Here is a 26,478-nt window from a genome sequence, read left to right as displayed (position 1 = left end):
AAATTCTGTTGAACCTCATAAAATAATTTTAGAATTCTGGCACCCTTCAGTGAGATTACTGGCTATCAACACTATTAGCTTGTATAATGTGTGGCATAAATAGAAGAAGTCAGTGAAAATAAGTACCATATGGGTGCAGTGAGCTGTGACATCTTAAAAAGTGCAGAGCACAGTAACTGAGAAGTTTTTAAGTTGCATAGTTAACTAATCCACTCCTAAAGTAACAATTTTGCACAGTGTGCAGCCAGCAGATTTAAGAACAAGTTTTATGAGATTGAGACATTTGCCTTCTGTTGTGCATAATGAGTCCTACAATAGTAACATAAATAGAGGAACAGCAAAACTTTCCCTTAATATCTGATTAAATATCTCACATACCACTCAGCTCTTCTATGACAGGATGAAAAGTTCAGTTCCAGTCTGCTGTAGACTTGAAAACTGAGCAGCATAAGAAAATACAGACCACCTATCTACCAACACAATACATAAAAAATTTTGGCCATAAATGAGCAGAGCTCATTGACTCAACTGCAGAACCCAGAAAGATCATGTTGCCAGATTGTGTTGTCTCATCCATTCTCCACACAGAACCTCTCCCAGTGAAGAAACTTTTTTTGTCTCTGCAAAGCACAAAGCAAAGTAAAATCACACACTTTACACAGTTTTCCACATGACTCTGTAAACATTTCTTTAATGTCTTGACTAAGACATTGTATCAAGACTGTTCCATGAAAAATGTAATTTTTTTCCTAGCATGTACATTAGAAATTGGTCTCCTTCATCTCTCTTTGTGCCTTCATATGTGAGAATGCCCTGATTTTTGCAAGTGGTGAGTGATCAGTAACTTCCATTAAAGAGAGTTTATCTGACTGCAGAGTCTGCCTCAAGGCAGGCATTATTACTTAGAAACCTTTTGGATTTGTTTTGGTACAAGTAGAAGTCTGTATGGTGAGAGCAATTAGTTCCCATCTCTCTGTGCCTGTTGAAAAATTCTGCAGTTTAGTGAAACACCTGGTGACAAACAAGTCCCATTTTGTTCACAGAAGTGCTTAGCCCTTTGGCACCAAAGAAGGTTCCATAATGTGAAGGTTTTGTTCATGCGCAGTCTCAGGCTTAGTGAGTTAAATTTGTTCATTTACTCCTTTCTCTTTAAATTTGCCAGAGGGAAAAAAAAAAACAGAATAATATCTTCCCTACATTTTTTTTCCTCCTAAGTTTTTTTTCCCCTTCCCATTTATATTGGGGAAATAGAATTGCTTAGTAAATTGAATGGCAATCCATCTTTGAAGTTTTATGTGCAGCCTAGTGTCACTGCACTGACATGAGCAAACCCCATCACAGCCTCTCCTTAGTGACTCCAGCTAAGGGATGTGAGAGGGATTAGCCTTCAATAACCAGTGCACCTGCCACACTCAGTGGCAGTATTTCTTGCCTGTGTTTTTATCTCCCATTTTGAGGATGGAGATGGATAAGTGTCTCAGAGATGTGAATGAGATGGTAGGAATCATGTTTTCTTTGTGCCTTCTGTGTCTCTCATCCAACCTTGCTCTTATTAAGTGTGAGGAAAAACTTGGAATTCTTGCAATCAGGGTCACTACCAGTTTGAGGGTAATGGGTTGTGCCCATTAAAAGGAGTAGGGATTTGCAAAAGCCCTACATCATAGTCTGCTAAAGAACATCTTAGAGAATTACTCTGATTTTACAGCAGAAGTACATCTGATGTAATTAAAAACTGAGTGATGTGTGTTGACCAAAAAAGTGGTCTAATGTAAAGTGCATCTGGAAATTCACTCCTCTTGCAATCTGGCAAGTGAGTGCCAGATAACCAGGGAGGGAGATAATACAACTGAGCATTTCTTTAAGCTTAAGCATTTCTTTAAGCAGCTTCAAAGAATGTTTGAACTAAGAAGGAAACAAAGATGAGACTGGGTCAGACAAGGGCTCCATCCAGTTCCCAGGGCTAGCTGGAGTGTTGGAGGAGCCTGACAGAGGCCCAGGAGTGGGCAGTTATGCAATAATTTCCCCAGAGGGAACACTTAGCCCTAAACAGCTGGGTAATCCCAAAAGTAGGATGTTTTGTCTTTCTGGATTATATTTATTCCAGCTGTTTATATAACGCTGAGTAGCTGCAGAAAGGTCATCCTTTTGCTCTTGGAAACAAACACTGTAAACAGCAGTGTGAAAACAGAGGCTGTTGCCATATTTATGATGCTTAGTCTGTTAGCAGAAACACACAGGGACAGGTCGTGAGCTGGGTCATGCTGCTTCTGGAAATAATGCTGTCCAGGGACAGCTGGTGGGGCAGCATCCTCAGGGGCAATGCCAGTTTGCAACTACTCTTCTCTAGGAAGACTCTCCTCAGAAAGCAAGAGCTGGCTCTGCTTGGCCTTTGCATTTGGTATTTGAATCTTCTTGGCTTAGAAAAACATGTGTAGGGCTCTTATATGGTAATTCAAAAGCAAAACTCTGCATTCCTGGAGTTATGGCAAGTTAAGTGAAAACAAATGCTCCCTAAGAAGAGGAGCAAGTGCAGTTGCCTCTGGTGATCCCCTGCCCTGCTCAGAGATGAGAGGACTCAGTGAAATGCAAGGGTGGCATCTCCAGAGTTCAGTCCTTGTGTGAATTTAGCTAGGTTGTGTCCAACTATGAGATGGACAGAACTCTTCAGTTCCTTGCACCTTGCCTGCAGCACCTCCCAGGCAGAGCAGAAAGGTGTGCTGGTTGCTTCAGAATTGCTGAGAGCAATGAGAAGCCTCCAGGTCTCATTGTCTCCGTGGATCTCCTTGCTCTCAAAGGAGGCTGGGGTGCCCTGTCTGTAAGAGGCACCCAGAGCCTTTGCCTTACCTGCTCCTGCACACTGTGCTCTGCTATCCCACTTGTGCAACAATGGCTACACCCACATACAGTGGCCTGGAGGAGATGAGTTTTGCTGAAAAATTCTGGGGGAAGTGATCTGGTTTCTCTGTGCAAGGACAGCACTGTTTACTTTCATTCCAAGTTATGTTGATTACCAAATGTGATTCTGTTCATATATTCAGCAACAGAACCTTTTTTCAGACATTTTTTTCCTTTCCAGTGGAGGCAGGTATGCAAATACTGTTTTCCTCTCCTTGCCCTATGCTTACTTTGTGCTGCTCTGTTTACCTGCAGAAGAAGCTGCTGATGGAGAGCAGGATAATGAGAAGCTGAGCAAGTCTCCACCTCCTCCACCTCCACGGCGTAGTTACCTGCCAGGGTCAGGACTGACCACAACCAGATCAGGAGATGTCATCTACACAGCCAGGAAAGAGGCTGCTGCCCTCAAGGTTTGCTGATTCACAGTCTAGGCAGCCAGACTCCTGAGGAGAGGTGGGGAAACAGACAAGACACAGGCTTGGGCCTATAAACCACAAAATAAGTTGTGGCAGAGCTGTGTCCTGGAGAGCTACTGAAACTGCTCACCAGGATGCACTTCTGTTAGGCCAAATGAGCAAGTAAGATTTGATCAGTTCTGTTTACAGGAGTCTTGCTGCTCTTATCTCCTAGCAATGCAGCAGGCAAGTCACAGGCTGCTTTCATTTAGAGTGGTAAGAAGATTAAAAATAAAAAAACAAAGCATGCCTTAAACAGATGGGGAAGATCGGGTCAGATTTGAGAGTGTTTTTACAGAAATGTTGCAAATTAGTTTCTTTGGACTTGTTTTCCCCATCTGTTCTGGGGAAGGAAGTGGTGGGAAGTCCAATTTAGGAAGCTTTTTAATCTGTGAAAATATAATCACATCAGCAGTATTGGTTGCTTTTGAACTGATGAAGTAGCAGGAAGAGGGGCCTTGCAAGAGAGGAGTTGCAGTAGTGCTGAATTTTGGTGTTTACTTTGCATCAGGAGGGCTCAGCTGTGTTATCTGTCTGTGCTCTCTCATCCCCTTGTAGGAGTGCAGTGAGGATGCTGGGCAAACAGCACAATCCAAAGCCCCTAAAGAGGACCAGGCACTGTCTCGGACCACAGGGCATGCTGTAGCACCAGCTGCAAAAGATGAAGAGGAAGAGGAAGGGGATAAAATAATGGCAGAATTACAGGTATGCATTCCTTTTGGGTTGCACATGAGGACACCTGTGCTCAATATCACTTCTAGGGCCTCAGTGCAATTTCCAGCTCAGAACATGAAGGAAAGTAGGTCTGCTAGCCTCACCTGGTACCACTTTGTTGCACTGAGTGGTCACTTTTTGGAAGTACTACCTAATTTTGTCCAAGAGGTCTGGAGCTGAGACAGTGGTCAAGAATGCAGTAGCTGCCACTGGAGAAGCCTGCACATGAAAATGGGACAAGTAAAACATTGGTGTGCATTTCTGTGGTTGTCCCAGGCCTAGTGTTGTTCACTAGTACCAGACTGGTCAGCTGCTGAGAGCAGTCATGTGTGCTGTCCTTGGTGGGAACAGAGAATAACTGGGTCTGCTCCTGGTGGGCTGTGCTATGCTCCAGAGTTTCCCAGTGTTTGAACACTGAGACATTGCCCATTCCCTGGGGTGTGACTGGTACATCACTCTGCCAGTGGCATGGAAGGGTGCTCTCCTGCTGGTCCTTCACTTGGCATTGCGTAGGACAGTTCACTTCAGTGATGAAAATGCTGCAGTAAATGCCAACTATTCCTGCTACCATCAGCTTCAGCCTCCCAGGGGCACCCTCTGCCCTCTGCCATGCCCACCTGAGGAAGGGAGATGTGGACCAGCCTACCTGGCTGTAACTTCTGGTAGTTTAGAGCACTGTCACAACATGAGATGATCCCTGCTGTCCACCTGCCAGCAGGAGGGTTGGTGCTGCCCAGGGGCATTCAGAGCACAGGAGATGTGGGCACTGGGCTGTAGCTGTTAGGTCTGAGGGGTGCACCCTGCTCTTTCCCTCAGCTCCCTCCCACCAGTGCTGTTTGCAGGAGTGAGAGCAGCAGTTCACCCTTGTCCCCCCGTGTGCTGGTGACCAGCGAGGCAGCGGGGCTGGGGACACAGGGGTTGTCACAGCATCTCTGTCTCCAGGAGCAGCCTCTGCCTTGCAAGTGGGGACAGTGAAGTGGAGGTTAAGGTATGGAAAGGGGGCTGAGGGAAGCTGAGGAGGAGAAATAGGCATGGGAATGGCATTCAGCAGGGAATGGGTGTTTAAATGCTAGCTTTGGGAGCTAGCAATACTCATTTCAAACCAATACCAAATACCAGGTATATTTTAGATGCTTAACAGAATACTGTGTTTTAGAAGGGGCAAATTGCCTGGTCTGAGAGCTACAGGCTCATTAGTTTGATGTCAGTCATAGGCAGAAAGATGGAAAATGAGATATGGAATTCAATCATTGAAGAACTGAAGGACAGACATAAACAGCTATGCCAGTGAGCACAATGTAATGGAACAAAGGCAACAACACTCTTTGATCAAGTAACAGGTTTGACTGCTTCAACTGAGTTGTATACCTGTAAACATTTTGGTAAGGCATTTGATCAAACATTATACAAGATTCTTATAAAAATCTGGCACCTCAGAGTATACAAAAAAACCCTATTGCAGCATAACTGGGACCTGTCTGCTTTAGAAATCACTGACCTTGATGCAGGTGTTTATAGACAGGTCTCATAGAGAGCAGCAACAGGCCCAGTATCTCTCTGTATTTTCATCAAAAGCCTGGGAATACATTTAAAATCCTTACTGTGTAAAATCATCTTAGTTCAGATCAGTGAAGTATGACAGCAGAGACATGATAGCAATCATTTAATGGTCATAATGCTTTGCTGAATAAAAAGGCGCATGAAGAGCAACAACATATTGGACAGGCCACAACTGCATGCCTTGGAAAGAAACAGGAACTGCAGTAACAAGTTGACAGGAGCTCCCAGGTCAGTGATGTTGCCACAAAATTGTGTCTGCTTGAGGAGTAGATGTGAAAACATGGCGTGTTTTTATGTCTGTGTGCAAGATCAGTGAGATCCACACTGTGCTGCTGCATCCATGACTAAGTATCCATGTGCCTCCCATCTGAAAAGCCTGTTAAGAATATGAAGGTTCAGAAGAAACTTGAGTGCAGTGTGAAGATTTTTAATGTAGCCAGAAAAAGCATCATAATAATCAGTGACTGTAGCACAAGCTATTTGGAGACTATTACAGATATTTCAGAGCAAAGGTGCTAATAAAAATGCCAAAGGGAAATAGCTTTTTTGACACTTAAATTCTGAAGGACTTTAAGGATGCTTTACTCAAACCCACATCACTGGTCTCACAAATGGGTAAGTTGGGGAAAAGTCCATATCCTCTATTGTGAGGAGCAAGACTATTTTTTCTAGTAGTTTCATGTCATCTTAGGTACTCTGGTCTATTAACACATACAAACAGGATGTAATGAAAAATCCAGAAGGAAGTCTACATCCTGATTTTTTGCACTGGATTTTTTCTGTTATCCTTTTCTAATTTTGCATAAACATGCAATACATATGAAGAATACAATATTTAAAGAACAGGCCTGATTCTAGGTTGGGATCAGGGCTATTAGTTTTATGAGTTGCCAGGAATCAAATTTCCCTACTGTATGGTACAACAATGGAATCTTACTGCATGTCACAGTGTGCCTGACTCCTGTGAGCACTCCCTGCTCTTTGCTGTGCCCTGCCTGCACTGCACAGTGATGGTGGCAGTGATAGTTTTACTCTTCCAGATCTGGGAGCCAGCTGGATAGAGAAACTCAAAGGAAGTGAAAGGAGGAGAGCAGAATAAATGGCTGGAAAGTCTAGGCTATGACCTGGAGGATGTGGGATGAGAGGCCAGTGCCCACAAACCCACAAGCTGGGACAGTCAATTTATGGCTCATTATCAAAGACTGTGAGAAAGGCACATTTCCATGTTTAAAGTTTTAATTACAGTTTGTGTGGGAGAAGTGGAATTATGTAACTCTTGAATTATCAGCCATAAGGAAATAGGTGCTGCCACAAGCCCCAAGTTTGTCATGGGCTTCCTCCTTGAGTTAGGATAGTCTGTCGCACCTCTGTGGGTCTCCATTGTCTGCAAATTCAGAAATCAAGCTTGTCCTCCTTACAGGGAGCACTGAGGTCAGCATGGTGTTAGAGTCTTGAGAGGCTGGAAGGGATACCCTGGTTCTCTGTATCTGATAGTCTGAAATCTCTATTATTATCTCATGAGCTTACAGAAAACATTGTTGAGCTGTGGCTGTTAAAAACAAGTGCTCTCTTTGTAGTTGGTCACCTCCAGATATTTCTCTGTTAAAGTTCTTGGTCTCCTGATAACCTGTAGTATTTATTTCCTAGGCTTTCCAGAAGTGCTCTTTTATGGATGTAAACTCAAACAGTCATGCTGAGCAGTCCAGAAATGATACACATGTTAAAGACATAAGGCCTGGGACTTTAATGCATCACAAGGAAAAGAAGGTAACAAGTGGCAATTGTAGACATGCCACCCGGTCTTGGCATAACCTTCTTTCCTTCAAAACTAATCTTACATCCTGTGTCCTGTTCTTTTTAACCCCCACCCACCACTGCCCAGCAGTTTCCTTCCTTCTATCTCTGTATGGCACAGAAATGCTCATACAGAGCTCTGTATTAAACTGTATTTTGTGTCTCATCAGCAAGAGTACAATGGTTGCATGAAGCTTTATCATTCTGTGACATCAAAAGAGGATCTGTCAGTTTCTGTCAGAGATGCTCATACTACTTAGAACATCCTTCCCCGGCTGTTCTGGTGATGGATGGTGAAGCATCTCTCCTAAGCTTGAGGGGAGTTAATGGTTCCTCTCAGTCTCTAGAGTCAATTTGAGAATGTGTGCTTTATTTTGTTTCATTTGTTGGTTCCATAAGTAGTTGTTAGATATTCAGAAATCCCATTCAGTTTATTGGATGACAGAGTCAAAGTGGATGGGAGGAACTTGCCCTTATGCTGAAGGGCAATGCCCAAAATTCAGCCATGGGACAGAAGAGGTGCTGTGTGTCTGGGGCTCTGGGCAGGTCAAGGTTAAATTTCACAGCTGTGCATGGACTGGAGTTGCCAACTGAATTGATTTGACTTAGCATGCAGCCAATGTGCAGGACAAGAAAAGGACAAAAGTACTTCTGCCCTTGCAGACCTTTTTTATGTATAATAATAATGAGTTGCATCACTGCTGGGTTAGGGGGTTGTGCAGGCAGGACAACTTGTCAGCCAAATGCCACTTTGCAATGAAGGTGGGTATGGTGGGGGAGGAGCAGAGCTCTTCAGCACAGCATTTCAACCTTCTCGTGCATTTTGTGTGTATGTGCAAATGCTGCCAGGTCAGGGCATTGCACTCAAGGACTTGTGTTGGAGCTGCCCAAACAGCAGTTCTGGTCTAAAGCTGCACACAGCTGTCTGGGTGAGGGTACGGGTCCCTTGGTATGAAGGAAAAAGGACAAACTGTTCTGTGTCTATGACAGTGTTATAGAGGAAAAAAAAGTGTGAATTCATCCTCATTACTGCTGTTGTCAGGATGAGAAGATCATATTGTTACATGAAATCCTGGGTCATCACTCAGGACACTGCATATCCTGTAGCACAAACATTTCTTTGAAAGGTGCTGCCAAGTATTTGCCATAAACTGATATTTATTTGAATAACACAGAGTCCAGGAAATTAAGGTTAATGAGATCTGGTTTTGTAATCTGACATGACAGAGTGTTTATTGGCTTTAAATATGGAACATTATGGTCACGATAAAATCATTGAGGAAATGAGTTTTGTTGTGGTTTTATTTTTTAGTAGAAAAGCGGAAGTTCCTAAAATAAGACACCTTGTACAAGGACACTGTGAGGTGTTTCACTGGTGCTTGGAACTAGAAGTGGAACATGCTAAAAAAAGATACACAGTCACCATATCCAGAGGCAGCAAGTGCCTTTAAGTAGCTTGGCCTAATTCTGGGGGGTCTGACGTGTTTGGGACGGGGAGGTGCTGAGCACTGAGCAGGTCAGGGCCTGAGGGGATCACAAGCCCTGGAGTTTGGTTCCCAAAGTGCCTCTCAGCACAATGTGCAGACTGTCAGCCTCCCACCGAGGCCTTGCTGCTGTGCTGGTTTGTGTGAGAGCTCTTCCTCATCTAGAAACATGAGGAAGCAGCTGTTCATCCTTGTACTGCTGAACAAACCTTTGTGGAAGTGTGACTCTGGTGTATGAGTGACTTTTTTGCTTCTGTGTTTTGATTGTGAGTAAACTATTTCTGTAAAATCCTCCAACAGTTCATAAGAAAATGTCACACAAGGTGTAGAAACCAGACCTGGTGAGGCTCTGTATGCATGGGGCGTGCATGCACGGCCAGCCTGGGCATTTCTGCACTGTCACTCATCCATCTCAGTTGGGAGAGCAGTGCTCCTGACTGTTCTGCATGTCTTGATGCTCACATGAGTATAATCTGTCCTTCTGCTGGGTTAGGAGTCAGCTCCTAGTCTCAAGCAAGCAATGTCAGCATTGTTGTTTTTCGTTCACTGCCTTCAGGCACTTGAGGCCAAATGGCTTTCCTTCTTGGTGAGCTGTCTTTTAACTGTAGATTTCTCTCTTAGTCACTGTCCTGGTGTCTCCTCAGGTCAGTTCTTCATCCTGATGATTTGTGTTTGTCCTAAGTTGTCGCTAGCACTTAAACTAGACCTCAGAGAAAAGCCTGGTGTTAGGAAACAGCATTTCCAGGGGTCCTCAGTTGCAAATAAAGAAAAAAGTCCCCCTGAAGTTTCATTGCTGGGAATAAACATACTCATTTTGAGCAGTGGATGACCTCTCTGTTTGGTGTTTGGCATTTCTGCTGTAAGTTAGTGTAGCTCAATGTTTCATTCTGCACTTGCACAGGCACCACAGGGTGTCACTGGTAATTCTGATGGAACACTTCTAATGCAGCAAGGATTTAGAAGTGCTCAGACTAATGAATGTAATGATTCTAATTGTGATGGAGCAGCACTGCTCAGGTGTGACCAACATTAGGAGGAGCAAAATGTAACTTGAAAATCAGCTTTTACTGGTATAAAACTTCCTTTCAAGGCAAGCCAGACTGGCTGTCAGCCCTTTCATATCAGCCTCCTTTTGATGTGTCCCAGCAGAATGTGATCAGATACTGTGAGACTTTGTGCTTCAATCTTACAAAACCATGGTGAGGCTGGGGGGGGTTAGCAGGAAGGTGAACAGGTCATGGAGCACTGTGTTGGAAATAAGGTAATTAATGTGCTTATGCATATTCTGGAGGCCTTGTTAAAACAAGGTAACATCCCATCCTGACCTAATGCATAGCACAAAGCAGTAACATCATGCACTGTTCTGCCAGAATTTGGAATTTTGCCCTGAAGAAAGACAGGAATCAGATGACAGCTTGAGACATGTCTCTGCAGCAGTAAATGGAGTGGTGAGTTCACGAGGTCTGCGCTTCCCCCGAGATTAATCTGGGGAAAATAAAAGTCCTGTAAAGATAAAAGCCCTGAATAACTGAGTAATCCAACTTTCCCCCTTAGGTGTATGGGGCTACAACAGGATCTCCCACAGATAGTGACCATCCTAAAGAGAAGAGGGAAGGGAGAACTGAAGAAGAATTGGGTTCTGATTCATCCAGTACAGCTGACAGTAAAAGTGGCTTTTCAATGAATGACAGTCCTACACTTAGCAAGGGTTTGTTTGTAGACAGTACAGACTATTCTAACAAACACCTTCAGAATATGAGCACAAACCTGTCTGGTGTCAGTTTACCAGAGGAGGACAAACGAAGAGGGGCTCAAGATATTTTAGGATCACATTTTCCAGCCGCTGAGACTGGAAAACAGAAGCCAAACTACAGACTGTCAAGAGATGCTCCCCAGGGTGAAGCCTTGCAGAGCACAGGCAAGCCCACGCCCATCAGCAGCGTTGCCCCTCTCCTGAGGCACATGCAGGAGGCTGCGGGGCCTCAGCCTTCCTTGCAGGAGCAAGAAGTTTCTGCAGGCAGCTACAGTCAGGTCGTGCTGAGACCCAGAGTGTCCAGAGCAAACAGCGTGAGCAGCACTGAAGAGACAGACTCTGCAGCCAGCTCTCCAAGTGAAGACACCCCACCCACAGAAAACATTGCCTTCATGATTACTAAAACAGCTGTCCAGGTGCTCTCCAGCGGGGAGGTTCACGACATAGTGAGCCGGAAAGGAGGAGATGTGCAAACTGTCAACATCGATGCCAGGAAGGATGTGGCATCGGAGAAGGGCATCCCTGAGAACACAGACAGTGAAGAGCCAGTGGTGTGTCTGGACAAAAAGCCTGTCATCATCATTTTCGATGAACCCATGGATATTAGGTCAGCCTACAAACGGCTTTCTACAATTTTTGAGGAATGTGATGAGGAATTGGAAAAAATGATGACAGATGAAAAGATAGAAGAAGAAGAGGAGGAGGAAGAAAATGAAGCACATGAAGTCTCTGAGAGGCAGAAGGAAGAGTCACCAGTAGCTAATGACAGAAAAGCAACCACAGAGCATTCTGCAGCTCATGGTCCCCAGGGGCCATACCTATTTAACCTTCGGTCTGACTCTGCAGAAACCAGACCTCCGGCAGAGGAGGAAAGCACAAAGACAAATTTTAACAAATACCGTCAGATCTATGGGCTAAACACAGATGCAGACTCAGACTCTGCTGATCAGTTGGGAAACAGGCAGGATTCTAAGAAAAAATTTAAATTTAAATTCCCTAAAAAGCAGCTGGCCGCTCTGACGCAGGCAATACGGACAGGAACCAAGACTGGGAAAAAGACATTGCAGGTTGTGGTCTACGAAGAAGAGGAGGAAGATGGGACACTGAAGCAGCACAAGGAAGCAAAGAGATTTGAAATTTCTAGGTCTCAGTCTGAGGAGAGTGATAAAAGTCCTTCTGGGAAGCAAGAGGGCCCCTCTGGAGCTGCAGTGTCCCTGTCCAGGACTGATGAAATTCGACAGAGTACATACAGAACGCTAGACAGCCTTGAGCAGACTATAAAGCAGCTGGAAAACACCATCAGTGAAATGAGTCCAAAACCTGTCCCTGAAAACACATACACCTCTGAGGGAAGCACTGTCCCCTTCTCTGCCCAGATAGTACCAGAGACCCCATCCCGAGAGCATGTAGTGCTGGATGAGAGCCTTGCTGGTGCAGAGCCCCCTGCATCACTCCCAGCCACTTCACGTAAGGTACCTTAGTCTGAGAAATCAAACCTCCAGCTGCTTTCTAAAATCTGCAATAATCACCATTAAACAAGACGGTCTTGTGATTTGTTTGCTTCCTTTCAGGTGGCTTGTTTGGGCTCCCCACGAGGTGTCTAACAGCTAATAGACCATTGGTTTTTGGGGTTTTTTAAAATCTTTGCTGCTGATTGGTGATGGGCAAATGCAGGGGAGCTGGGTCGAATAATCCGCTGTGTGAAATGACAAGTGTCACTGACATGAAATCCAGGCTGATCAGTAGCTGAGCAGTTTTCTCCATGTGATTCTGGAAATTAACACCCGCGGTGTGAAGCTCCTGAACTTTCCCTGCATGTAGTACTGTGGCTTTTTCAGCGCATGGTGTGCAGGCCTCCATTCAGGCACCCTGGCACTGACCACACCTTCTTGTCTCCCCTCCCTGCCCCTCCACTCGTTTCCACAGGGCTCCAGCGCTGCCTCCCAGACCAGCCGGATGCCAGTCCCCATGGCTTCAAAAACTAGACAAGCAAGCATGGAGAAATCAGGCAAACAGCACAAGCTGCAGGATCCACGCCAATACAGACAGGTAGTTTTACCCTAAACCCGGTGTTTGGATGGACATTTCATGTTGTTTGTTTATTTAAAAACTCCAGTAACTGACTGTGATTATACCAAATATCGGATGCCTGAGGTCAAACTGGACATCCTGGATCCTGGGGGCATGACAGTACTGATCTTTTCACCATGCTTGTGCATGCATGTCTGCAATAAAACACCTGCTGCTTTTTTTTTTTTTGGTTGGTTGGGTTTTGGGTTGTCTGTTTATTGGGTTTGGCTTTTTATTTTTTCCTTAATTTATTATTTTAATTTTTTTTAAAACTGTAGTGTTCAGCTGTAATTTTAAGATGTCAACTACCTGTTTACTTTCCATTTGGTTCATGTGGTGGTTCTGTAGGAGAACTGGGAATGTCTTTGCAGGAAGCCCTGGACACTAACCCGCTGGTGTAGGTGGCGGTGGGCGCATTAACCCGCGCGGCATGGCCGACGTAGTGCCTGCTCTGTAACACGTAGGTCGCGCCTTCTCACAAAGCTCTCCTGCCTCTTCCTCTATGCACTCTCCCTTGGGCACTTTGGGTTTTCTACCAGGTCCAGTCCATGGCTGCAGGACTTAGCTCAGGCCTCGAACTGTTAGTTCTGATTCTCTGCAGGGCTGTTTTCCCAGGTCCTGTTGGTTTATTGTGTTACTGGCTTTCTGACAAACTGTCTCCTGACGTCTTTATTTGCAGGCTAATGGAAGTGCTAAGAAAGCTGGTGGGGACTATAAGGCTACTTCTCCTACCCTACCTGCTTCTAAGATCCCAGCCTTTTCTCCCACTTCTGGGAAAAGCAGCTCAGCACCTGCTTCTAGCAGTGACAGCTCTAACCCTCTTAATCCCCCTACTAAAACCTCCATTCCTTCCTCCTCCCTTCTCGCTCCTCAGACAGGTCGCATCCCTTACTCTGCCTCCCTCATCCCCTCTGTCTCTAACGGCTCCTCCAAGTTTCAGAGCCCCACTTACCCAGGGAAAGGTCACCACCTCTCGTTCTCGCTGCAGACCCAGAACGGCCGACCACCCCCTCCTTCCTCCTCTACCTCCCCGCCCTCCTCTGTCTCCCCCCCTTCCCTGAGCCAAGGTATGAAGAGCATCAGGACAATCCACACCCCTAGTTTCAACAGCTACAAGGCACAGAACGGGAATGCCAGCAAGTCCGCCCCATCCACGGTCAAGGAGCCATCCTAGAGGCTAAGCACAGCACAGCTGCCAGGTCACCGAGGCTTTTTGTTCACAGAATCCGCAGCCAATATTTTAACCAGGGAATGTAACCATTTTGTTGTATTGCTGGAGGCTTAATACTAATCACGTGCTAAATACTGAATTACTACACTAGACTAGAGTGAAGCTTTTTGGAAAACAGTTGCTGTTGTAATGATAAAAGAGCATTTTCTTTCTATAGGAAGCAGCACCTCTTAAAAAAAAGTGTGAAGGTGTGTGAGTGAACTTGACTGCGTGTGCACAGTGGTGTACTGAGCATGGGGAATTGTATGGTTAAAAATTTACTAAGTTGTTTTGTATAAAGCTATTTTTCATTATGAGGTCTAGAAGTGAACAGAGATATACTAAAGTGTGATTATATTCAACTGTAAAACTGAAACTAAAATATTTTTCTTTTATTTTGGTGTTATTTAGCTTTGTTACAGATTTCTATTTTTGTCAACAAATGTCATGGTTCCTTTCGAGATCTTTTTGCCAAAACATTTTGATACTATTGTAATGTACATTTGAAAGTAGTATGCTGGACAGTAAACCTCTGCACAAGAAACAGAACAAGACTGGTCTAATGTGTGTATGAGGCAACTCAACTTATTGCACTGCCATTCAGATTATATTTAAGAATTTGACAGACAAGGAAAAAAATAAATTGTTTTACACATATAGATAGTTGCTGATTACTTTTTTTCTTAGCTCAATCCACCCTTTTTCCTTCATTTTTATTTTACTGAGACCTGGTAGCCCATTAATGTATTCCATTGTGAATTTTAAAATGTACACTTCAGTACTGTTCTGTATACTAGCAAACTTTTGTACATATCTATAAATATCTATAAATAAATAAATAAATAAATACTGTATGTGGCTGGGCACATAGAGTAGTTTTACCACACCAAAGTTAATTTTTATGCATGCTTAAAAATATATATGGGATAGGGTTGAAAAAGATGGATATCAGTTAAATAGGAGAAGAGCAAGAAACTTGCATAGCTAATGGTTTTGTAAATAAATTTATTTGTATAACACCAAAATGTAATATACAGAACTATGATAAGCAAAGATCTTTACAAAAATAAAGGGCTGCATGCTTATATATTTGTATTTTGTTACTAGTAACTTTTCGGATGGGCTCAATTGGCTGTTCAGCTGTTTGCCTGAGGGTGTTAAGCCATCAGGAGAAAACCTGACTTGATTTTCCCTAGATTAAAGCCATACACGGTTATTCATTTCAAAATGGGGTCTTTCAAATTGCTGTCAATAAAAGCATATTGCTGAAACTCCAAGTTAGAAAACCAGCGAGAAAAAAAAAAAATCTTTGAGTGATTGAATGAGGTATCAGCCCTTCCAGCTTGAGGTATTCCTGGTTTTATTTCCCCTTGTGAAAGGAGAAGTTTCCCAGAAGCATCATTCCAAGGCGGTGCCCTCGGAGGGTGAGAATACCCCCGGAGTCTTCCTCAGGACAGAGCACACTCTGCCTCCAGCAGGGGCAGGTGCTGCCATGCCCTGCTCTGGCACCAAAGGCGCTGCCCAGCACAGAGCTGAGCCCAGCTCAGCAAAGCAAACCTGAGGCAGGGCCAGAGCACCCACACGGCCCCTCTGCAGCGGAGCCGGTTCCCTTCCAGCCAGAGCAGAGCAGTGGGGCTGGCGGCTCCAGGGCCTGCTCACAGATGGAGGATGGCATTCCCTGGCTCCAAAGGGAGCCTGCCTGTCCCAGTGCTGCAGCTTGTTACCAGCTCCCAGTGCCACAGCACACACACAGAGCACAGCTCTGGCTACCCTGCTCCCCCCTCACACGGCCAAAGTGTAACCTCAGGTGAATGAAGGACTGGACACTTCTGAACAACAGTGACTTACCAACAACTGCTTGTCTGTAGTGACACAGGAGGTGTCCCCATGAGCCATGGCTCTGGCAGGCAAGGTCCCCGTGGCTCTGGCACTGCTCCCACAGCTGCTTCTCAGAGCCTCTGCAGGCGAGGGGCTACAGCAGCACATTCTCTCTATCTGGCTGAATTCAGATATGGACAATGGTTGTGTAATTAACCAATGACCCTGCACAGTCACTGGTGTGCACGGGCAGTGAGGCTGTGCTGTGCTCACTTCTTGTGCTGGTGATGTGAAGTTGCCATCAGGCAGTGAACTCTACACCCACTCGAGCCTCAGCCACATTGTCACCTGCAATTTTGGTGCACCTGCTCAGTGCTGGGGTGCAGCACCCCCAGAAACAACAACAGGCTCAGCCAGCTCATAACCCACTGCACAGGCAGCACTGCCGGTGTCACAAGTCAGGCAATGCTTATTCCTTCTTCATCCTGCTTGTCCAGCAATGGAGTTATCAAACACAGGCAGGGAAGAGCTGTACACAGTCTGCTGCTCAGCAAAACCATCAAGTTTGTAAATAAATTCCTTGGACACAGAAGAAATCAGAACTGGACACTAGTGAAGAACACAGCTTTCCCACTGCAGACTGGTTATGAAAAGCAGTTTTGTGGAGGTGGCTGCCACTGAAGTTTGGGTCAGGCCATGGGACAGGTGCCACTGCAAACTGCTCTGAAACCCAGCAGTGAAGCAGCTGCTCACTGCAGGAGCTCAGTCAGAGCCAGCCAAGGGCTTCATAGCAGAGTGAGCATCATCTCTGTGTCAGCCAGTTCCTCCTGCAGGGAGGGACTGCAGCGAAACCACACAAGGTGACACAGCACAGAGCCCCTGCACTGGGCAGGACACAGGTGGGAAGGCAGAGCCAGAGGGGGTGCATACAGCAGGCAAAGGGAGCGATGTGCAGGACACATGAAGTGTGCAGGGCCAAAATCCATCTGATCCCCACTGAAAGGCAGCCCTTCCTGCAGGCTTGCACACTCATGGATTCAATAGCAGATGGTTTTTTTGAAGTCTCCTGACTGGGAGCCACAGGTACCTGCACCACTTCAGAGTGCATTGCAGCCCAGCTTTAAACCATTCCCCCTCCAGGCAACAACCACACCCCTCTCCAAAGGCTGGCCCAATTAATTGGCTAATTACTATCTAAACGTGAATGGTGTTATGACCTGGCTTTGGGAACAAAACCTGAGTTTTTGTAGTAAATGAGGCCACATTTCAAACTCTTTGGTCCTGCCTGAACTAAGTGCAGAGGCTCTCAGAGGCTGCACAGGAACCCAAGGCCCTAAATGTGCAGCTCAGCAAAGAATTTTCCTCCAGCTCTGCAGCAGCACTAAAGAAGGTATGAAACTGCCTGGACTATGGCCATGTCTTAATTCCACATCAACAGTGCTGTGAGTGATGCTAATGGGGATCCTAACAAGCCTTTTAAAAATCTTAAAAAGCAGCCACACAGCACCTTCCAGCTACCACACTCAGAAAGGCAGCTCAGACTAAACCACTGATCACCACCGAAGCAGGAATTGCTGTTAGGGAGCATTTAAGAAATCCAAACACTACCATTGCTACCAACACATTTTATTATTTCTCCATCTGATCTCAGCTTATCCTGTCCCTAACAACTTGCAGCTTCACAACTGCAAACAGTCCTCAGACCAGAAGTACTTCCCAAGCTTGTCTGAATCCTTCTAATGAAATACAGAAACAAAAAAAAGGGACACAAACAGCAATGTTTAGAAATTCTCTTTAAACATAAAAAAACATCCCTGTTTGCTCCATGACCAAACACTGGCACAGCTTGCCCAGGTAAGTTGTGGAGCTTTCATCTGTGGAAATATTCCAAACCCAGCCATAGCTCCAGCCCAGAGCACTCTGCCCTGGCCACACGTGGCTGAGCTGGGGGGCTCAGTGATGCCTGCCCTCCTCACCTGCTCCCATGCCACTGAATCCAGCTTCCAGAGAAACACTGACACCCACCTCAGGACAGTCTATTGTGGGCATGCACCTCCCTTCTTGAGTCAATCAATCAGACTGTCACCCTTCTCTTCCACAGGAAGGGGAAAAACAAATCCCCAACACAGTAAAAAAAAGCACTACAGAGAAAGGTCTGAGGTAGCTGCTGTTAAGATCAGGGCATAGCAACGACTCCTAAAAATGTCTTTTTTCTCAGCTGCCACACTGGCTGAAATTATGGGTGACCCAAATCTTGGCAGTTTTCAAGAAGCACAAAGAACAGTATTTTCTTCAGGGGCAGCTCAGTAACCTCCTCACCCTGGTAGACGCTCCCTGCATCTCTCCCGCCAGGTCATGGGTTTCCCCTACATGTTCCATGCTACCAGTGCAGCAGCAGAGAGGAGGCTGATGAGTTTAAATAAATTTGTACCTGCAGCACCGTCAGCCAATACAAGTAATGATTTTTGTGTTTGTTTTCTCAGTTCCTAATTTTTCAGATGATCTTGTGTTCATTTAATACAATTACAGAACAACTTTTGTTCTCAAAGACAAAAGCTGACAGCCATGTGTCTGGGTTCAGGAGTAAAATTATCAGTTATCTATAAACACAACAAAATGGGAATTAACCCATCAAAATGGCTGTCAAAGCAGAGGAAGGTGCAGACCCCCAGGCTCCCCTGTGCACCTCCCTAAGTTCACTCCTTCACTGAGAGACCTCTGTGACTTCCTGGGGCTGCTCAGCACACACTCATGACATTCTGAGATAGTGATGGGACAAAATACACATCCAGTAAAAGACAATGGGTACTCACTGATGAACAGCACTGGAGGTGTCGCAGTGCTGTGTTCTGAAAGCCCAGTAAGATGTTCAGGTAGCCTTTACTGCTACAACTGAAACCAAAACCATCCTCGGTTCCCCTGCCCTTCCCAGAACACAGCTGTCCCTCCTGACACAGCACACCCCAACACTGCCAAGGCACCACCTCCCATCTGCTCTGGGATAAAAGGCATTTTGGTTTGCATGGGGACCTGGTATTAGATGCACCCAGTTATGTGGTGAGAACTTTCACAGCGGTCAGCTGTTGTATCTGGGACTTTTCTTCACAGCCAATTTCTGTGATTTCTCAGAAGGATCAAAACCACAGCAGATCAAAGCTCAGGACTGTAACAGTCACTCGGGAAAGAAATGAGGTTTGCCTAAAAGCACATCAGCAAGCACATCCCAGTACCACAGTTCCTTCTCCCTGCAGTAACTGGACACATTGACAGAGGTTTAATCCCCTGCCAAGAAGAAACAGCTTAGGATACAGGGACACCCAAAGTGATGAACAGCTGCTTTGTTTTCAAGTTGGTGTGGAAGAACATATACTGATAGAGTATATGGAAGAACATAACTGATAGAGTTCATACCCAGATGAGTTTTTAGGGCAGAAGAACATTTTTTTAGTTAAAATTATGAAAAGTCCAAGACTCAAACTACAGTATTGTTCTGCCTGGCAGATACTGATGTTCATTCTGACTTCACAAAACCCGCACATTAAACATAAACCCGCTTGCTACATACCTTAGAATCAAATTATGTATAAAAATGAAAATATTTAACCAACTTCATGTCTCTCACCTGCTGACCTGCACAGTGTGGCCCCACAAACAAAAGATTAATGAGAGGTGTCCTTCATCCAGGAGGAACTGCACGTTTGGTGATCCTAAGTGCAGTTGCTGACTGGAACTTAAACGAGACATTTCAGAACCATTCATCAGAAAGAATTCAAATCACACAAAGAGTCACCAAAACAATTTTATTTCCAGTGTTTAAGTGGGTATGCACACAGGCATGATACAGGTTTGGATTCATTAGGTCTTCATGCAGAATTATATTCTCAATAAAAGAAACCAGTTCCATCCAGTATCCACTATCTACACGCCTATGTTACAACATTTATATCAAATCTGGTATCTGAAGAAAAGATACACATGTAATATGTACAGTTAAGTTACTTATTTTACAGAAAGATTAGAAATTCAAGTCACATAAAACTCAAAATCTGTATTAAAATTGGAAATATAAAACTCCAATATTTACTGGAATGCCTAAGGAATGGAAGCTCTGTAGCCACCTGTGTTAACATTTGTAAAATGTAATGAAACTCATTAACAGTAAAATGCATTTATTTGTTTGTAATAAGTTTCTCTAATTTAGCAATATGGCACCCTAACAAACCAAATGAATTTATAATGAGGCACTTGTTAGTGACTAAACCAAAAGAACAATTTTCCTGCATACTAATGCCAGGCCAACTCTCAGTCAGAAAACCATGTATACACTACACAGCATGTTGCATCAGATGCTTTGTTCAACATTTGTATGCAGCCATCAAATATACTTTTTCTTAAAATATATATATATACTTTAACTTTAGTGTTCTTCTGGCTGTGGTAATGCACTGTGAAGACGTTCCACAGAGCACATCGATGAAACCAGCCCAAATGAAGGCTGCAGAACAACAACAGTACAGGAAAAAAATATTTATATATGTACACACACACACACGCACACACACACGCAGAGTTACTGGGAAGTGTAAGGGTAAGTTAATGAATTGCTGCAGTGGACATATCTCCCCATTTCAAAGATACTGGTAAAATCGAGATCTAACCACTTGGGTCCCAGACAGTTTATGAGGATGGGCATCAACTGCTGGGCTGAAGTTGTTTTTGTTCATGCTCTGATAATTTTCACCATTTACCTGGTCTGGTGGCTGAAATGGTCCCGAAGGTGGTGTTCTATTAATTAAAGTCAAGCTGCTGGAAGAGCTGCCTTCATCTGCCTGCATCTCTGCAGATGAGGGCAGCTCTACCTTTGATACCTCTGCTAAGTTAGTGTTCTCAAGTCTGGGCTTTCCAGTTTCACCCGTATTAAGGTCAGTTGTGCTAGTGCGTAAACGTTCTCGTGCAAGCCAGTCCGAGATCGAGAGGTCCTGGGCTGGACATTTTGGCTTCAACCGAGTCACAGCTGAAAGCTCAGATTCTTTCTCTCTGCTTTGACTTGGTTCTTGAGCTTTCCAAGCATTCAGGACACTTATTTCAGCAAAATCCCTCTGCCCTCCAAGTGTGTGCCTTCGCCTGATATTCTTTCTCTTTGCAGTTTCTGCAGAGTTAGCTTTTTGATTCCCAACTCCAAACATATCATCAGCAGATGATTTGAGCCGCAGCTTTAACCTGTCTGTAATCTTAAGTCTCCACGTAGGTTCTTGTTTGTCAGCCTCACTTTTGGCTGATGTAGCTAAACTGCTTGTAGATCTTCCTTTTTTCATGATGTCAAACATTTTGGTCACAGTGGGCAAGTCCTTCTCACTCTTGGCGTCCCCTGACCCCTCACTGTCCGTTTTGTGCCGTGCAGACTTTCTCCTGGAGAGCGTATCGCACTCAATGAGTTTGTGTGAGCTGAACAGTCTGCGGCTCTCTAACTTTGGCGTGGAACTTCCCTCAGTACAACTTACTTCACTTTCCTCAGAGTTCCTCCTGCTGGTCTTCACTGCTTCTGGGCCTTTCCCTTTGGACAGCCTTTCGGCAGCAGCGCTGGTGGCAAAGACAGGGAAGTCGCTTTCACTGTCCGTCTCCATGGGACGCCCTTCGCTGATCAATTCGCTTCTTTCATCATCTGCATCTTCTCCCTTGCTCTCTGTCACTGACTGCACCTCAGGGCTCAGCATACTGGCATCTAAACCAGTCAGATACATCGTAGATGAAGTAGTTGAGTAATCTGAGGTGATGGAGCTGACATCAGCTGCTAAGAACTCATTGTGTTTAATTTCAGGGCTGGCTACTTTTTTGCATGAGTATCTGTGCTGGGAAGCCTGGGAGGAAGTGCTTAGCATAGTGCCAGAGTCAGACACTGTCTCCTCGACCTGGGAAGAAGATTGTGACATAGGCATTTTTGGGCTATTCTTCTGCATGGTTTGCAGACAGTTGATATTTGATGATTTTGTACATTTTTCATTGTAAGGCAGTGAAGGTTCCTCTGTCAGGATATTTTCTTTCTTTAATGACTTCTTTTCATCCTTTACAACATTCACATCTTTTTTACTGCTGTTCTCTTTTTCCTTCAGGACAAACATCCTTTGTTTTCTCCCTATCTCTCTCTCTCTTTCATATTCCCCTTTAGCTGTGTTCTCTTTCGCTGTGTCACCACGAGATTGTTCTGCAAGCTCCTTCTTGAAAAACACATTATCCAACTCATCCTCTGAGCTACTTGGTTGTGGTTTCTCTTTCGTTTTTTTCCGCTTGCGACTAGCTGCTGCAAAAATGGAGGACACAAGCAGTTCCTTGCTATACTGATCTTTTCCAGAACCCCAAGAACCCTGTCAAAAAAAGGGAGAGGGCATAATTAAAGTCAAAAAGCCTGAAACAATTTAAAAACACACCCTAAGCTTCACAGTAGGAAGTGCATCTTCATTCAGGAAACATTTACATGCTCCTTCTGTAGTTGAAATGACATTGCCCAGTAAGTCAATTTCCTTCCTGAGCATTCCACTTTTTATCTGAGTCCCTTCCACTTAGCCAAGACTGGTTTGTGTATACTATTTAGTTTTTGACTGATTAATAAAGCAGACACCATTACAGTAAGAAAACCTTCTCAAGACTGGCTTGCAAATGCTTCACAGATGCCTCACAATCCCTCCTCCTTTCAAGGTCCTACCTATTCAAAAAGGCTAATTGCTCCATTTTTCAGTTCATCTTTCAGAATGAGTTTGTAAATGGTGGTACCAATTAATTACTGCCAATAAAATGAATGTTACTCATAACTAGGTTAAGTGTAGAAAATTAAAAAACAAACTTCCTCATTTTAGAGGAACTTACTTTTAAAATGGCACAGAAACATTAAAAGTACAAGACACATTATTCCATTTTATGAATTAAAAACTATTTTCAATACTCTATCATTATCACCTTTTCTACTTAGAGCCTCACTGCTACAGGCAGTGTGATGAGGTATTCTGGAAATTGGGCTGTTTTGAGGAAACAGCTGAGCCACCAAACATCCTCACAGAGCAGCTGTGTTGGCATCTCCACATGATGCCAGAAGGATGCTCTGAGTGCTGTTCCCAGCTCCAAGGGGGCATCAGTGCCCCAGCTGGAATGCAGGCCAGCACAGAGCTGTGCCACGGCCTCACTGAGGGCAGCTGGGTGCTGCCTGTCAGCCTATGCTATAGACACCCAGTGTTTGAACCACAGCCCGGGAGACAAAGGCCTGTCCACATGAGGGACAAACCACGTGTGTCACATGAGGGCTTTGTCACCCAACTGGGGACTGAACCAACAGCCACGTTCCAGCCTTGTTCCCCCCCTTTGTGAGGAGCTCCTCCCCACCACAGCAACACTTCTGAGGGAGATTCTGCAGGGCAACCTTTAACCACAGCCTTTGCCTTGCTCCTAGAGGAGGAGCTGTTACCTCCTGAAGAACAGGCTGAATTCTAAGTATACTTTTCTCAGTGAAACAGAAAAACATAAATTCTCTCTGTGAGTTAGTACTATGCCAAGAACAGGGAGCATGCTATATACATTTAGTACATTTTTTAATATACATTTACCACTACTAAATAAGATGCAAAAAGGGGGTAAGGTAAGTGCTCACAATTGTGAGAGCTTGGAACAAAGCTGTTGCTGTGTGCAGCTGACTGCTCTGGTAGATGCAGCTAACTGCACACAAGTCCTTTTCCACTGATTGTAACACTTCAAAAACAGGTTATGAGAAAACAGTACTCAAGAAATTCTACATAAGCTCTATAGTACACCTGCATTATCAGTTATTTAATAAAGGAAGCATCTAACAGATTTCAGAAGCTTGTAACTATATGATATAAAAAAATTATTTACCTTAGATTTTGCTGAGTCACTAGTAGCTGAATCTGTGGAGAAATTCAAAAAAATTCTGCTCAGTTCTGTACAACTTTTTAATTGTTGCTACAGACAATGCTGGACTTATGAAAAAGACAAGCACAGAACAAGATGTGAAGCAAATTAAAACCAGAACAGAGTGAATAGTCAGAGCTCACAAAGATGCAAGCTGCACCACAGAAAGCCACCGCCATGAAAGGATGCTGTGAATTGTAGGCAGAACCAGCTCAATGATAGGAATGGCAAAGGAGCCCTGTTCTTCAAAATAAAAAACAGAAATACTAATGTTTATTCGATGCTTTAAGGTATACAGCCCCTGCAAAACCGCAGCTGAGAGACCTTTTCAGGATGGCACTGTGTACTCTCCTGAGATTCAGGATACACAAAGCAAAATTGGGGGTCTTTGTACAGTTGGCTTCCTAGCTACAAATCATTGTTCTTGTAGTCATACTCTTTTTGTGAGGTTTTAAAGGAATTAAGTTGTATTTTCTATGTAAATCCCCAATTATACATCTCTCTCCACCTCTTACTACATACAGGTAAAATTTTATTTTTAAATTGTCTAGATGTCAGCAGCTACCAGTTTTGTACTTTCCCACAAGAAGCGCTTTTATGAAATGAAAAATGGACACCATAGTTTCACTGTCTTGCAAAACCCAAGATTATACAATTATAAAGGGGGTAGGAAGGGGCTAGCACAATGACTAAAAAACATGAACTTGGGACTTTCTCCCTGGGAAGAAAGAGCTGAGCCCCCTGCCACACCCCTTTTTGACACATGGCTAATGCTTTATGACTAGAAAGACTGGTAGACCATACCATGCTATTTCTCCTCAGGGTCTGCTTCAGAGATAACAAGAAACAGCAGAAAAACTTTTAAAAAGTAGCATTGATCTGTTTAAAAGACTCTTAAAAGAAAATTTACATCACAGATCAACTTGGGTTTTTTTCCATTTACAAGAAACGGGGGTTTCTGCAGACAAGGCAGCTACAGTGTGGGCAACAGTCCTCCTTCTTCCTACAGTTCCAGTTGTCCATCAGTGACATCACAGAATCCACTAATGACATCACCGTGTGATAGACTCCTCCCACTTCGCCTGTTACAACATCAGGACAAAGTGACTGTTTCAGTAAGTGCTGAACAACCCTTTGAAAACTGAAACAAAAGCTACAGACGAGGGATAACATTCGTGGGATACAACATGCTGGGTTAGTGCAATAGAGTGAGGAGAGAAGGGAAAAAGTCACCAAAAAAGAGCCTTTAATGCTTATCCTTAGCCACAAAAGAGGATGGCACTTATAAACAGAAGGAAACCAGCTTTAGTATAAACATACTGCAACATACTAAAGTGTCCATCACTTGACAAGAAAATATAACTCAAACTTTTGCATTCCTAACGTTGGCAAAGAACAATATTAGAACACCACTGAAGATCAGTCTTTCTGCCATCACAACAAACCACTTTATAGCAGCGTATCTGCTTGACCTCAGGATGATGATTGCATGGATACTGTGAATAAATAAAATACTATGTGCAAGCCTCATCTTTTCATGATTAAATTCCTGTTAGACAAAAAAAGTCTTCCAAATTGTATCATGCATGATTATCAACAATTCAAGTCTTTACGAAATGTTAAATGATCTTTTGGAAAAAAGGAAAACATTTTATTAGTAAAAGAAAATAGGAAGAGAGAGTTACACTGAGTTAACAGAGTAGATTATTCTAGCCTATGGATTAACACTGTCCAGGCAAGAGTTACCTGATACGTCTCCAGGAGATACTCCCGTTCTTCCAATGTTGGTGAGTAAATGATCTATGTTTGGCACTGGCTGAGATTCTACAGTGTTTTCCTCCTGAACTGCTGTCTACAGTTAATAAACAAAGATCTCTTCATCATCGTTTCACAAATAGTTCATTACGATTCAACAGCATTTAGAAAACTGCATTATTCACCTGAAGAACACGAGGAAAGCGTGTCCTATTTTCCTTTATGCTTTTAAAACAAATGCATGGCTTGCTTTTTAAAAAAAGAATAGAATTCATTACTATAAGGATTGGAAAACTATAAAGGTGCTTCTGAAGAGCAAACCATACAGTGACATAGTAAAAAATGTAATACAGGCATTCTAGAGGCAGCAGAAGCAGATTCTAAACTAAGGCAGTTAGAATACAAGTATTTATGCCGTAATACTTACAAGAGGTTCTTCAGCATCATCTTCTGTGAAAAACCAGTCATGCTAAAAGTTAAAATAAAGAAGGTGAAAACCCCACAGGAAATTCAAAACCCAAATGTGGCACAATCAAACATCGATTTTACTGAAAGTGAGATTTTGATGGATAAATACCAGACCCAAACTGGCCCAATGAGAGAAAAGCTGTCAGAGATCTGTGCACGATCTTATTTTTTCAATAATGAAATGCATCCACTTACTTTTTGGATGAGTGTTTCTACAATTTTATATTGGTCTGGCATGTGGGTAACCATGTGTGTCATGTTATCATCAGATGTCCTCACAAGTGTTGGACCAAATACTATTGCCAGGTTTCTTGGTTCCATCTAAGAAATGAAATATTTCCACATCATACATTTATAATGAGAAAATACAGTAATATAGGCTAAGTATATTAATACAACACTATTAAAATATATGAGAACCATTTAAAATAAAGACATGAAAGAGTTTTTTAAAAATACATGACTCAGATAGGATATTACACTACAACAAAACTCTCCTATATGCAGCTGCAATAAATATACCCAACGCTTCTGCAATTCAGAATTACAGCCTTCCTTAACCTACTGCAAGCAAATGGCTCCACAAGT

The 26,478-nt window shown here is 43.8% G+C and overlaps 2 protein-coding genes across 20 annotated transcripts in view; one reads left to right on the top strand and one right to left on the bottom strand.

Annotated features, from left to right (window-relative positions):
- The window catches only part of KIAA1217 (KIAA1217 ortholog), a 234,050-nt gene extending 216,701 nt beyond the window's left edge, over positions 1–17,349 (top strand). For 8 of the 15 annotated variants that reach the window (XM_074534797.1, XM_074534809.1, XM_074534805.1 and 5 more), the window contains 7 exons: positions 3,151–3,305; positions 3,909–4,055; positions 7,272–7,391; positions 10,273–10,350; positions 10,457–12,127; positions 12,582–12,704; positions 13,405–17,349. In XM_074534797.1, the coding sequence (XP_074390898.1) occupies positions 3,151–3,305; positions 3,909–4,055; positions 7,272–7,391; positions 10,273–10,350; positions 10,457–12,127; positions 12,582–12,704; positions 13,405–13,899 (2,789 nt within the window). In that variant the 3' untranslated portion in view covers positions 13,900–17,349. Of the gene's footprint in view, positions 1–3,150; positions 3,306–3,908; positions 4,056–7,271; positions 7,392–10,272; positions 10,351–10,456; positions 12,128–12,581 lie in introns of all 15 variants that reach the window. The other 7 variants (XM_074534842.1, XM_026795870.2, XM_014269723.3 and 4 more) reach the window with 4 other exon arrangements.
- A 2,190-nt stretch (positions 17,350–19,539) lies between these two features.
- ARHGAP21 (Rho GTPase activating protein 21) overlaps positions 19,540–26,478 on the bottom strand; it is a 110,182-nt gene continuing 103,243 nt past the window's right edge. For all 5 annotated transcript variants that reach the window (XM_074534876.1, XM_074534883.1, XM_074534879.1 and 2 more), the window contains 5 exons: positions 26,086–26,211; positions 25,850–25,891; positions 25,414–25,519; positions 23,632–23,663; positions 19,540–22,115 (listed from right to left, as the gene is read on the bottom strand). In XM_074534876.1, the coding sequence (XP_074390977.1) occupies positions 20,382–22,115; positions 23,632–23,663; positions 25,414–25,519; positions 25,850–25,891; positions 26,086–26,211 (2,040 nt within the window). In that variant the 3' untranslated portion in view covers positions 19,540–20,381. The remainder of the gene's footprint in view (positions 22,116–23,631; positions 23,664–25,413; positions 25,520–25,849; positions 25,892–26,085; positions 26,212–26,478) is intronic.

Source organism: Zonotrichia albicollis, chromosome 1, assembly GCF_047830755.1.
Source record: "Zonotrichia albicollis isolate bZonAlb1 chromosome 1, bZonAlb1.hap1, whole genome shotgun sequence".
Classification (NCBI taxonomy): domain Eukaryota; kingdom Metazoa; phylum Chordata; class Aves; order Passeriformes; family Passerellidae; genus Zonotrichia; species Zonotrichia albicollis.
This window is presented reverse-complemented; position numbering and strand designations above follow the sequence as displayed.